The sequence below is a fragment of the Mchenga conophoros genome, linkage group LG11 (assembly GCF_057382185.1).
Source record: "Mchenga conophoros isolate Kocher_MC1m ecotype Shallow Benthic linkage group LG11, M_conophoros_male_GT1.1, whole genome shotgun sequence".
Taxonomy (NCBI): Eukaryota; Metazoa; Chordata; class Actinopteri; order Cichliformes; family Cichlidae; genus Mchenga; species Mchenga conophoros.
In genome coordinates this window covers 36,623,010-36,635,891 of record NC_140536.1, presented here as the reverse complement: position 1 = coordinate 36,635,891, position 12,882 = coordinate 36,623,010, and the positions used below count along the sequence as shown (strand labels likewise).

At 41.0% G+C, this 12,882-nt stretch overlaps 1 protein-coding gene across 2 annotated transcripts; it reads right to left on the bottom strand.

The window, feature by feature from the left end:
• Nucleotides 1–8,273: 8,273 nt before the first annotated feature.
• On the bottom strand, nucleotides 8,274–12,882 carry etsrp (ETS1-related protein). 2 transcript variants are annotated; one of them, XM_085290435.1, is made up of 8 exons: nucleotides 12,737–12,882; nucleotides 12,352–12,433; nucleotides 10,871–10,993; nucleotides 10,709–10,777; nucleotides 10,250–10,399; nucleotides 9,920–10,159; nucleotides 9,693–9,811; nucleotides 8,274–9,118 (listed from the first exon to the last, which is right to left on the bottom strand). In XM_085290435.1, the coding sequence occupies exons 1-8, from the start codon at nucleotides 12,791–12,793 to the stop codon at nucleotides 8,840–8,842; spliced, it is 1,119 nt and encodes a 372-aa protein (XP_085146561.1). In that variant the 5' UTR covers nucleotides 12,794–12,882; the 3' UTR covers nucleotides 8,274–8,839. The 2 variants fall into 2 exon arrangements, with proteins under 2 accessions (XP_085146561.1, XP_085146562.1); XM_085290436.1 differs by having other exon boundaries at nucleotides 10,871–10,960.

The window sequence follows — 12,882 nt, the reverse complement described above, 5'->3', positions numbered from 1 at the left end:
TAAGCTTAAGCTACAAACTCAGTCTTCTTTAACTGCACCACCACAAGCCCAAAACAGATTCGGCCTTTCTAAAGTAACATAAGGAAACCTGTGATGTCTGTCAGCATGGAACAAACGGGAGAAGCCCACTAACCGCAGGTCCTCACAGGCTCACTGGATGGGTCACAGTGTAACAAGCACAGTTACAGTTATGCAATTCCTCGTTCATCACTCATTTCCAGCCGACCACCTTATAGATCACATCCATCTATTACAGTATAATGGCATATTTTCAACATATGAGAGCTAACATTTCATTCCTTTAGAGAAACACAAACAACTTTCATCTTTTGGGGCTTCGATTCACAAGTCAGTGATACCACTGCTTAAATCCAAAAGAAAAACTCACCACGCTGTTTGCTTTGCTTGCTAAACATAATTTAAACTGCTGCTGCGCCGACAAACTACTCAGTAACTGACAGGGAGCAAGGTCAGGTTGTATAAGTAATGTTTTTCTCAGCATATAAAACCTTTCAGAAAATCACTGGAGTGTTTAATGAATGCAAATATTTTCAAAGCCAGAGTTTATATCCATAAGGAAAATGTAAACTGCACAAAGCAGAACCACATCATGAAAAAATAATGCCAGACCAGATCATTTTTACTTTTAGTGTCCCAGAGAGCAGGGTACAGTGAAACGTGTTTCTGCTTACACCCTAAGCAGAAAAAAGCAGAATCCATGTAATGCATGGATGTGCTTTATTTTAATGGATGGATGTAAAAATAGTACAGTCTCAGCCACAGTTAAAATAAAAGTGCCACAGGCCCCCAGTCAGGGCCTTATACTATGAGTTAGTGCAGGAATTTATATTTGCAACCGTGATAAAAAACTAAGAAAAATAAAAACAAAGTTAGTTAAAAACAGTAAAAGCAACCCTGACATTGTGTAGAGAGAAGTGCAAATGGCATTAATAAGTGATATGTACACTTTAAAGGTAAGAAAAACGTTTGGATGAAGGTATAATAGAAAATATGTTTGGGATCTTGTTCCTCACAGGTGTGTTCACCTGTGACAGACTGAAGCCTTATTGTACAGATATAACTAAAGATCAGTAGGAATGATTCCCCGAAGTGTTCTTTATGGCAGTGAGGCTGAAAGGTCTGACCGGTGATGCTTCCAGCTTTGCAGATTAGTTTATTAATTTACACAATACAGTTAAATAATAATAATGGATTGCATTTATAGAGCGCTTTTCGGGGCCCTCAAAGGGCTGTACAATCCCACTATTCATTCACACACTGGTGGAGGCTACAGGTGTAGCCACAGCTGCCCTGCAGACTGACAGAAACGAGGTTGCCATATCACGCCATCGGCCCCTCTGGCCAACACCAGTAGGTGGCAGGTGAAGTGTCTCGCCCAAGGACACAACGACAGAGACTGTCCGAGCCGGGGCTCGAACCGGCAACCTTCCGATTACAAGACGTACTGCCAACTCTTGAGCCACGATCGCTCTTGTAAATTATATAAACAGACGTGGAAAAGTCACAATAAGAGTGTCCAGGTGGAAAAATAGACAAAGAGGCAAAACTGGCAACTAAAAAATGACAAATACCTCAAATCGACGGCCAAATCGCAAAAATCAGACACTAGAAAACACCTCTGCAGGTAAAACCACAGCAGCATAAAATCCCTTAACATTGTTTTTTATATTTCTATGACAGTTGCTTTTGAGTGTCCATACAAAGTAGCAGAGGATGAACATCATTTCAAAGGTGAAGTGAGGCATGATAGTAGGACGATGCTTCTGTTTTTTTTTCTTTTCGTATATTATGGCATAAACCTTGGTTATTTAACTTAACCTGTAAGTTTAACTGTTACTATTACAGAACATGTTCTTCATTAAAAACACAAAGTTTCATCAAACAATAATAATATCCTAAATTTAAAAAAAGAATAACAGCATATTAACACTGATTTGCTAACGTTTGAGCTTCCTCTGAGCTCCACGTTTCAGTTAGTGTGAACAGCTAGGAGAGTAAAAGACGATGTGGTTTTCAAAAGGCATAAACTTGACACATTTCTTGACTGTTCTGAGCAAGAATACTTTATTTCCATCTTTTACAGTTTTAAAATAATAAAAAGGGCTCAAAGTAGATGTTTAGGGACCCCACAGTTCTTGCAAGCACCACTTTAGTATGACAGCAATGTAAAGCCTTTTTATAGCAGTTGAGTCTCTTTTAGTTCTTGTTTTGTGGATTTCTTCCTTCTGCGTTCTTCTGTTTCTGATTCTCAGTCCATCTTGCGTGTGGCTTTGTTTGGAACAGATTTTCTACAATGTTATGCTCAGGGAAGTGAGAGACAAGGTTAAACCTTCAACTTAAAACCTCTGAGGTAGTCCACTGTGGATTTTGAAGTGTATATTGGCTCAAAGCAGGGTTTGGGAAAGCTTCCAAGTCTGCATTCTTGATAAGAGTGTAGAATGTTATGATAGGCTACCTCTGAACAGATGGACGATCCAGTTTGGCAACAATAAAAACTGAAAACATTGAGCTATGACTAAAAGGAGGACCTGTTGAACCGCAATGAAATCTTTTTAGTTTCTCTGAAATTATTTTATTTATTTTATGAAATTCTTTAGGATTAAAATTTAATGACACAACAGTTATAAAGTCAATTGTTTTGAAATAAATCTGTAGTTGGAGCTTGTGTGTGAATACTAGAGCCTTTCACACAGTTTTCCAGCTGCTGTGAAGTCTTTCACCTGCAAAACATAAAAGAAATCATAGATAGCATATAGTTGTTTATATGAACAAGTTAACAGAAAGATCAACTCACTGTCCAGCTGAGATGTCTAATTTCCTCCACCGGCTTCTGTGACTGAAAAACACAAATGAATCAAAATGTTAGCCTCCATGTTAGCCTCCATGTTAGCCTCCATGTTAGCGGTGTAACAGGAGAGCAGTTTTAGTTTCAGAATGAAAATAAACTCTGACAATTGCAATTTTAAAATATCAGTGTTGCATATGTTTTATCATTTCGCTGTTACAGCTGCCCTGTTGGCTGCCCCTTCAAAAAGACAAAAACAAATCTGGAACGTTGCACTATCAAGCTGCAGGGCCAGACTCTCCATTGTTATGTAATTTCCATGGAACTAAATTTGACTGTTGAGCAGCAAGTCAGCACATGTCCAGAGTCACATCCTGACACTGGAGTATCACACAGACTTTAGAAAAAGGTTGAAGAATTCAGAGAGTCATTTCTCTCTGTTTTTCTCTGTTTTTACTGCATAAAGCTGGTTTCAAGTGTGATGCTACAAAAAGAAACTTTAGCACTTTGTTACTGTAGGGCTGCATTTTAACGCAGACCAGACCCGTGTAAATGCTGGGCGATTGAGAAAATAAAAAAAATTCAAAATGTTATTGCGCCAGAAATCGAATAACTGGCCAACTCTTCTTTGTAGAATTGCTTTAATTTGGCCATATTTGAAGGTTTCCAGCATGAACCGCATGTTTAAAGTATCTCAGTCTGATTGAACTTGAACTATTTAAGTTCATGCCAGATACAACATGGTTTTTCACACAAGTCTTGGGGATCATTCAGATGGTTTTTTTTTTTTTTGGTAAACGTGAGACGAGCCTTCATTTTTTTGCTTCTTTGGTTGGCAGTGGTTTTGTCCTTGGACTCTCCTATTGAGGCCATTTTTGCTCATTCTCTCTTTTTTTTGTTGAACCATGACCTCTGACCTTAACTGAGCCAGGTGAGGCCTGCAGTTCTTTAGAAAATGTTCTGAGTTCTTCTGTGACCTCCTGGATGAGTCATTGATGCACTCTTGGAGTAATTTTGGTCGGCTGGTCAGGTTCAGCACTGTCCTAAGTTTTCTCCATGTGTGGATAATTTCTCACTGTTGTTCACTGGAGTCCTGAAAGCCTTAGAAATGGCTTTGTGAACCTTTCAGACTGATAGATGTCAGTGCCTTTTTTTCCTCAGCTGTTTCTTTAAATCTTTTAGCTTACTTCACTTTGTCAGACAGCTTCTATTAAATGATTTCTTGATTGGTCTGGCAGTAATCAGGCCTGATTTAATATGATATGAGGGACAAGTCGTTTTGCTTCAGGTAGGTTTTTCTTCATAAATCAAATCATTATTTAAAACTGCATTTTGTATTTAGTCTGGTTATCTTTTTATAGTACTAACATTTTTAATGATCTGACGCATTAAAAATAGAAATCAAGAAGGGGAGCAGTTCTTTTCCACAGCACTGTATTAACTCTTGTTTTTGTTTTCTCATAATCAAATATTGAAGTCAGAGACCTCTGCTTGGTTTCACCCCTTTTGTGACACGGTAAGCCCCAAATGACAGCAGCGATCAGTTTAGGAAGTTTAAAAGTGAAAGTAAATAAATGAGACCCTTTTATTGTTGGTTAAAAATGTCTGCAGTATTGTTTCTGGTTCTGTTACCCATCGATCTCTGTAGTTAGTTTTTACCCTGTGATTAACTGTGATGACGCTTCTGTGTAAATCCAGATGTACAAATGACCACTAACTGAAACTTGGACATTGATCTCACCGAGTGTTTCCGCCTCGTTGCTACATCCAATCGCTTTCAGCAGGTCCACAGTCACCCCAAGAGCCCCCTCCTCGGTAAAGTGGGACACCAGCACGTCTGCGATCTGCAGGCGGCTTTTATTTTCCACCCTGTTGCGCTTGACGCGTGGCGCTTCCCTGCGGTCCAGAAGCTGGTGGCAGAACTTCTCAAAGTCTTCCTTTGATATGTCCTCCAGCGCGCTCACCAAAGCAAGCTTTATAGTTTTGTCTGACATTTCGTGGCCCAGAAAGTTCTTGTAGCTCTGTCTGAACTGCAAAATACGCTTTTGTCTCGAACTTTAAGGAAGATGACTTTAGAAGGCGCACCCGGAAAAAGACGCATTTATTGCGACTGGGAAATATGGGTGCTCTAAGAGCTATAAGCGGAACACACACAGCAGCAAACATCTGGAACACACTCTGTCTGTCTTACGATAACAGTGGGGTCATGTTCCAAGTACAGTAAGACTTGCTGTAGGGATCCACCAACAACGCCTGTGTGAGTAGATCTGTCGACTCATATTGTGCATTGGTTTGCAGTTTTCTTGGTATGTTTGATTTTATAAATCCTAACAACCACATGGTATAGCGCCGCTAGGGGGTTTCGTCCTATTATTGTAGCACGTCTGTGGAGGCTCTGAGTTATGGAGGATCACAAGAGCCATTATTCTCTCGCCTCTGTCAGTACGCCCCAGGGTGGCTGTGGCTACAATGTAGCTGCCATCACCAGTGTGTGAATGGGTGGATGACTGGATGTGTAAAGCGCTTTGGGGTCCTTAGGGACTAGTGAAGCGCTATACAAATACAGGCCATTTACCATTATTTCGATGCGCGTGGCTCTTGTGGTCCTCCATACTCAGTCATCCAGGTCATCATAGTCTAAGGGCGATGGGGCAATCGTGGCTCAAGAGTTGGGAGTTCGCCTTGTAATCGGAAGGTTGCTGGTTCGAGCCCCGGCTTGGACAGTCTCGGTCGTTGTGTCCTTGGGCAAGACACTTCACCCGTTGCCTACTGGTGGTGGTCAGAGGGCCCGGTGGCGCCAGTGTCCGGCAGCCTCGCCTCTGTCAGTGCGCCCCAGGGTGGCTGTGGCTACATTGTAGCTGCCATCACCAGTGTGTGAATGGGTGGATGACAGGTTGTGTAAAGCGCTTTGGGGTCCTTAGGGACTAGAAAAGCGCTATGCAAATACAGGCCATTTAAGGAACCTGGAAAGAAAAGCGTCTGGACTCTGCCTTTCTTTCTCTTCCTTTCCAAGCTCCCTAGAATATTATTGTAGTTGTTGGAGAGTCTCCTAATGTGAGTTCCGCTGCAGCCTGCCGTGCATCTGTTTAGAGCAGGGCAACTCCAGGTCTGTTGTTCTACACTGTTAAAAAAAAACATCTTAAAAAACAGTAATATTCCGGCAGCTGGGGCGCCAAAATACTACCGTAAAATAACAGAAAACAACTTCCTCATAAAAATATGGTTATTTCCAGCAATGACAATACAGTTGGGTTGCGCTAATTTTACATGGGATCTTGCCTTTTCAAGTGATCTTAAACATTAAATTGGGAACATGTTAATGTGATTAAACAATGAAATTATCTATAAATAGGGGGGGAAAAACAAATCCTAATAAAACAGTAATATTCCGGCAGCTGGGGCGCCAAAATACTACCTTAAAATATCAGAAAATAACTTTCTCATGAAAATACAGTTTTTTTCAGTAATGAAAATCGAGTTTGTTGCGCTAATTTGACATGGGATACTGCCTTTTCCAAGTGCTTTTAGACATTAAATTAGGAACATTTTAACGTGATCAAACAATGAAATTACCTATAAACAAGGTCAATGATTGTGGTAATATGATATAATACGTAAATGTACAGAAATATACAGTTAATAGTTGGTGTAAATTATAATGGATTGCATCCCCTGGGATAGACTGACAGAGGCGAGGCTGCCATATCGCACCACCGGCCCCTCTGGCCATCACCAGTAGGCAGCAGGTGAAGAGTCTTGACCACGGACACAATACCGAGAGTGTCCGAGCCGGGGCCCGAACCGGCAATCTTCTGATCACAAGCGAACTGCCAATTCTTGAACCACGATCGCCCTAAACAGCAATGATAATAATACTTATGTGAAGTAACACAAGCTTATAGGAATCGTGTTATATACTTTTCCATAGCATTACATTTGAATTCAACAGTTCAATCTTTCAAATAACGGACAGATATTTGTGAAATCACGATACATTTGTGAATGTATTTTAACAATCTAAATATGCACATGTACAAAAAATATATTTTAAAAAAAACAAGTAAATTGTGTTTTTACTATATTTACAGTGATGTTATGTTATTTTACCTTTGACATGTAAAATCAGTCTACTTATGTAAATTTAATGATATTCTAGAAAGACAGCAGGCTACAACGCTTTAAAATATACAGTAAGATACTTTGACATTACTATTTTTTGGAACAGTGTATTTAACTGACTGGCCTCCGAGTTGTCCGGCCAACATCCACACCACATGCCCGCTGAACCTGCTTGGTGTTCCTTCCTTGCCAGACCGCGGTTACAAAATGTATAACTTCATTTTATGTATTTAAGACAAAACAAACAAAAAAACCCAACAACATCAACTTGCCATAATGTCGTTGTACAATGAAAATAAAGAGCTGTTCTGTCCGCTTTTTCCTCAAACATGGACACGTGTTTTAGTATTTTGTGGGTGGAATATTTTCTAATCCATGTGTGGGGTGAAAATGTCCCATAATTACATGGGTCCTGTAAAATGAAAAATGTACAAGGTGTTATAAATGTCAGATTTGCATTCTTGATCAATAACAAGGGCATCAAATAATTATCTAATGCATTTTCCTTACAAACGTGGCGCCATTTAGGGGGACATAAAAAGGCTTTCCAATAGTATACGATTTATTGCCAAGTAGCAAATAAACAAATGACCACAAGACACATTTCCTTATGTTTTGTAAGTATGTAGTATGTTTACGTTGTTTTCCTGGGGGCTGAAACTTGACATGTTGTGTATATCCCGCTAATAGCCTGTATATGCCATACTGCACATTTTGGTATCAATTTGATACAAAGTAAATAAAGGGCAGTGTTGCTGATACCGATACTGTTGTCTTATAAAGGAATCTTGTGTAGAGGAGAGCTATGTGTCATGACTAATAGTTTACAATGAAGTATATGATATAGATGACAAAAGGAACCATTGTGGTGAAGTGATTCGATCTTTCTGTTAAGTTACGCCAGTGCAAAGCCAAACAAAGAGAAAAGAGCAGGATAGAACTCACGGAGCAAGTCATATAAGACGAAGGGGAGCAAGGAAGTGATGCATATGGCCAAATGAGTATAAAAGGGGGCTCTTAGGAACATTCAGGGTTCTCCCTCTAGTTCTGATCAAAGATCTGAACAGTTTGAAATTATTAGATTAGAAATCCGAATTAGCTCAAAGTAGATTAACTTGAAAAGTATAATTTAAGTGATTTGATTCTATTTGATTCTGATTTGATTTTGAAAATGAGAAAAAAAAACATATATAAGATAAATCTTTCAAAATTGTTGAATTTTTAAAAAGTTCTCTTTTTTTAAATTAGTTGTAGACGCATGAATCCCTCTTTGTCCACCAGGGGGAGCTGCAGTATCATTAATTCCCCCAGCCTAATTTTATAAAAGAAGACTTTAATTCAACACGTTTATATACAGTTTATTTACATCAGACAACCATCACACGTCACTGAAACCTTCACAGCAAGTGCCTGAAAACCGCCAGTTTGTTATTCAGAGTATCAACAGAGGTAGACACGAGTTTTGTATTTAGAAAATAATAATAATAATAATATAAATGCACAAAACTCTACATAGGGTTCATATAAACACTATTTACAAATCCATTCTTTCTTTAGAAAACAAACAAACAAACTATCAAACATAACAACCCCAGAGGAACAAAGTACAAGTAACCCGAGTGCTTAAAATACCCCTGGCTGGTGTCTGTGCTGCACTTAAAACAACCTGAGGTCAAGTAGCTCTTTTTATAGAAACATTTAAGAAAATATGATATGATGTCATTAAATATTGGCTGCACTATGGATCTATATACTTTTAATTATTATTCCCTGAAATGCAGCATCTGTAAACTGCCTACATCAAGTTCGTCCTCTTCCACGAGGCTTGAGGAAGCAGAGTTCACTTTGAAGGCTGAAGTACTCAAAACGTTCAGGTCTGTCAGCCAGCAGCACCGAGGCTCCTGGGGTCGGCCCCTACTGTGAAACCCACGTTTCACTGCTGTGATCAGAGGCTGTCGATACCCCAGAGCACTGCCAGGACTCTGTGTTTGTGGGTAAAACGTTCATACTGCTCAGGACCTCCTGTGCTGACTTCCCCAGCATGCCCTGCACGTCACAGACGAAGCGGTAGACGTAGCGCTTGCCCGCCGTCTTATGGATGATGTTTTTGTGGTAGTAGTAACGCAGGCCACGGCTCAGCTTCTCGTAGTTCATCTTTGGTTTGTTCTTGCACTGACCCCAGCGCTTCGCCACCTGTGGGATCACCAGCAAACACATGCTCAGAAAAATACAATAGAAATGAGTAATGTAATTAAGTAAATGTACTAATAAAAAAATCTGTTAAAGTTTATAATAAGTAAGATGATTTATTTAAGTGCTTCTAAAAACAGAAGAATCCAAGTGTTTATTCAAATGCATTACATGTTTGTGTAAAGCAGTAACATAAGCAGATTCTGTCTTCTATCATTTTATTCCCACATAAATGAATCCTCACACCTTTCAGTAAAGCTGTGCAATGCTCGTTTCTGCCCCCTGTCAATCTGGCTCTATAAGTACCAGGATGAGCAGCATCAGCACTGCAGGTAATATGAACAGGGGCCCCCATCCAGTCATTGCTCTGTTAAATGGTACAAAGTTTCAACACCAGCGGCTCCATTTTTAGGAAAACAAGTGATTCCCGGCCTGACTTTCTTAAATGTGATCAACGTTTCTCCCCAAAGTACAAAGACACACTCAAATGGAAAGTTTTGTGAAGCAGGTAAGAAATAACCTTTTATCGGTTCCATGTAGTGCTCAACAGTGGCTTTGTCTAAAACAGGATTCTTACCTCTGTGGGGTCAGACATCTTGAACTCCCATCCGTCTCCAGTCCAGGAGATGAAAGTGCGGCAGGCAGAGTCCAGCAGAAGCTCCAGTAAAAACTGCCACAGCTGGATTGGACCGGAACCTGAATGAAGAGTTTGTAGATAAATGAATGAGGTCAAAGTAAGTAGCTGGCGCTGTAATGTGTAATCCATGTGTCATTATACAAAGAGGAAAAGAAGCAAACTCTAACCTGGATAAGCCGACATTCCTGTCATCTGCCCCTCCCTGTCCAGCCTCTGTGGAGGGGTGTTTTTTCGTTTCACCACACGGGGGCAGTACTGCTCTGAGGACTGGAGGCCGGGGTTTGAGGGACATGAGGCCATAGATGGGTGTGATGGAGGTGCAGCTAAGTTGGGGGACTGATATTCAGACCAAAAGGACGAGGACTGTCTCTGTGCATCCGAGTCAAAGTAGCTCTGATCTGTTTCGCCTGCACCAAACAGAAGAATCACACACTGAACTACAAAGATCAGGTCACTGGAAAAGTGTTTGGTTTTAACCCACGAGTGAAATGTCTTACTTTGTACTGAGTTTGATCCTGCTCCTGTGAGGAAGGGGCTGTGGCTGCCTTCCACGGCAGGGCTGAACTGTCCGGTCTGGGGCACCAAGTTCTGGTATGTCTGAGGAGACTCCTGGTATCCAGTTTGTGACTGGTCCACTGCCAGTCCATCTGTGCACCAGGAGAGAGTTAGTCACAAACACAATTCCCTTAAAGTCAACTTTAAATGAGGTCAGTGTATGCACAAATAAGCCCTGTAAGCTCGGGCTTTAATCTGCTCTGGAAGCTCAGTTCCAGAAGATTTTTTTCTGCTCATGGTTCTGTGTGATGTCACAAAGAGGAGATACACACAAATATCTGTTTTTAAAAAGTAGCTACTCAAAAAGCAACTCTCTGGTGTTCTCGAATAAAACATATGAACACTATAGGTCTCCTTTAGAGTTATTTCACACGTAGCATCAGTGAACGTGAGACGCTCACCTTGTGGATACGAGGCCCACCAGTTGAACTCCTGGTATGTATCCAGGCTGAAGAGGGCAGCGTCACTCACTGAAGGTAAAAGAGCAAAAAATACAAGATAAGTCAAAAATATTTGACTTTAATAAGCAAGCAAAGTATACCAAAACACGTTTTTCTTTTTACCTTTGGTGCCATAAGGATGGGAAGCTTTTGGCGGCTCCGGGTAGCCGCTGTCTGCCGCGTATTGCTGCTGCTGTCCGGGCGCTTTACTGTCTAACAGAAAAGACAGGTCTTCACCAGGGTAGTCTGGAGGTTCAACATAATACAGACAGATGGAGTCAGTGAAGGATGGTGAAGACAGCAGGGAAGCACAGCTCTTTTTAAAGCACCAAGCCGATACAGGATTACCTGTTTAATCGTGCAAACCTTAAACTAATTCATTTTACAGCAGTTTTTTTGCAGCACAGGATGACACTGCTCTTTGTGTCTGGGGGGCATCTTATACATAATATATGTATAAGATTTGCTATAATGAGCAAACAATGAGGATAAACCTAATATTAGGCTACATAATTAAGATTACACTTTTTAATTTAGTAAAGGGTTGAAATACTTTTTTGTAAAACAAAGTTTGTCTTGCTTACACAGCTGTACTTACAGCTGAGTAAGCAAGACCTATTTGCAAAACGCTTAATTCCTGATAGACTAAGGTGATCCGTGACTTTACTTTCTTTTGCAAATGTTTAAATTATGTTTGTTTTTAAGGTGGATTTTTTTTTCTTATGACTTAACAGATGTGATGACACTGTAAACTCTTTGGCACTGAAGGCACCACCAGCCCTCTGCTGCTTATAGCCTCATAAGGATAACTTTGATCCAGCAGTAAGAGCAAGTTAGCTGCATTATCTTTAAGCTGATTTTATGATTATATTAAGGCAAACAAATACAAAACATGAACTCAAAATCTGCTATGAATGTATAGTTTGCTGTAAATATGAAAGACTATGCTAAAATGCCAGTGTGGTGCTTTAAGAAGGAGGTTAATCAAAGCTCAGTTCTGCAGAAAAAGTCATGGAGAGAAGAATTGTGGGAGAAATCTATAAGTTAGACTTTGGAGTTGGGCTGAAATCGTGACGTGGGACATGAGAAAAAAGAAAAAAAGGCCCCCCAGGTTTTTTCAGTTCTATGGATGGAGGCAGCTTGGAGGAAACAAGGCAGGGAGGGGGAGGAAACGCCAGCGGAGGGAGTGTGACAGAGTAGTGATGGAGGGATGGGGAGTGGGGGGCGAGGGCTCTAAATCTGTTGGAGGAGGAAGTCTGGAGGAAAGGATTAGGAAAGACAGAGAGGGGAGTGCAACACAGAGACCGTCTTTAACCTGACCACCCTGCGTCTCTCTGTCTTTGCAGATCTCAGCCCATTCAGACAATTTCACACACACATAATCACGGGCGTGTCAAGGACTCGCAGGGAAAGCTCTGACAGATGTGATGACACTGTCTGCGAACATGTTTCCTCTGTCCTTCAGCCGCTCGGCTTCAGAGGAAACAGATCGCACAAACATAAAAAAAAACCTGTGTCTGATGTGTCTGAGAGTTTCAGCGCCGTGCACCAGGATCAGCAGGAAAGCCAGATGAAGCAACATCAGAGGGATCCACTAAACTCACCATAAGATGCAAAGTCGAAACCAGCTGGCACTTCCTGCGTCCTGAAGTCTTCTGTGTAGTATCCGCTCTGGCAAACCTCCATCTGCGGTCATATGATTACAACTTTTTGTCACCATTGGGAATGAATTCAAACTTACAAACGCAGTTTAGAATCACGCGAGTGGGGCTGTAACGTTTCCCACTGGTGTTTATCTCGATGAATAATTAGGGAATAAATACATTTTTAAAAAAATCGGAAAAGCCAAGAATCCTGCAGTTTTCTGTCAGCTGACGTCCATCCGTGCAGCACAGTTCACGCTCTAAACTGCTCGTTGTGGATGAACGACACTTGCTGCTCATTTTGTGTCGCGTTAAAATATATTTGAGTTTAAATGACCGAGCTTACCTTTACTTTGGAGTCGGCGCTTCTGTCTCCTGCTTTGATCGAAGTGTCCCAGTACATGTGGCTCCTTCACAGCTTCTCCTTCAAACTTGTACCGGCTGCAGCAGCGTGGAGTGGTCACTCTGCGGTCGGCCGCGTCCCGTTATAAA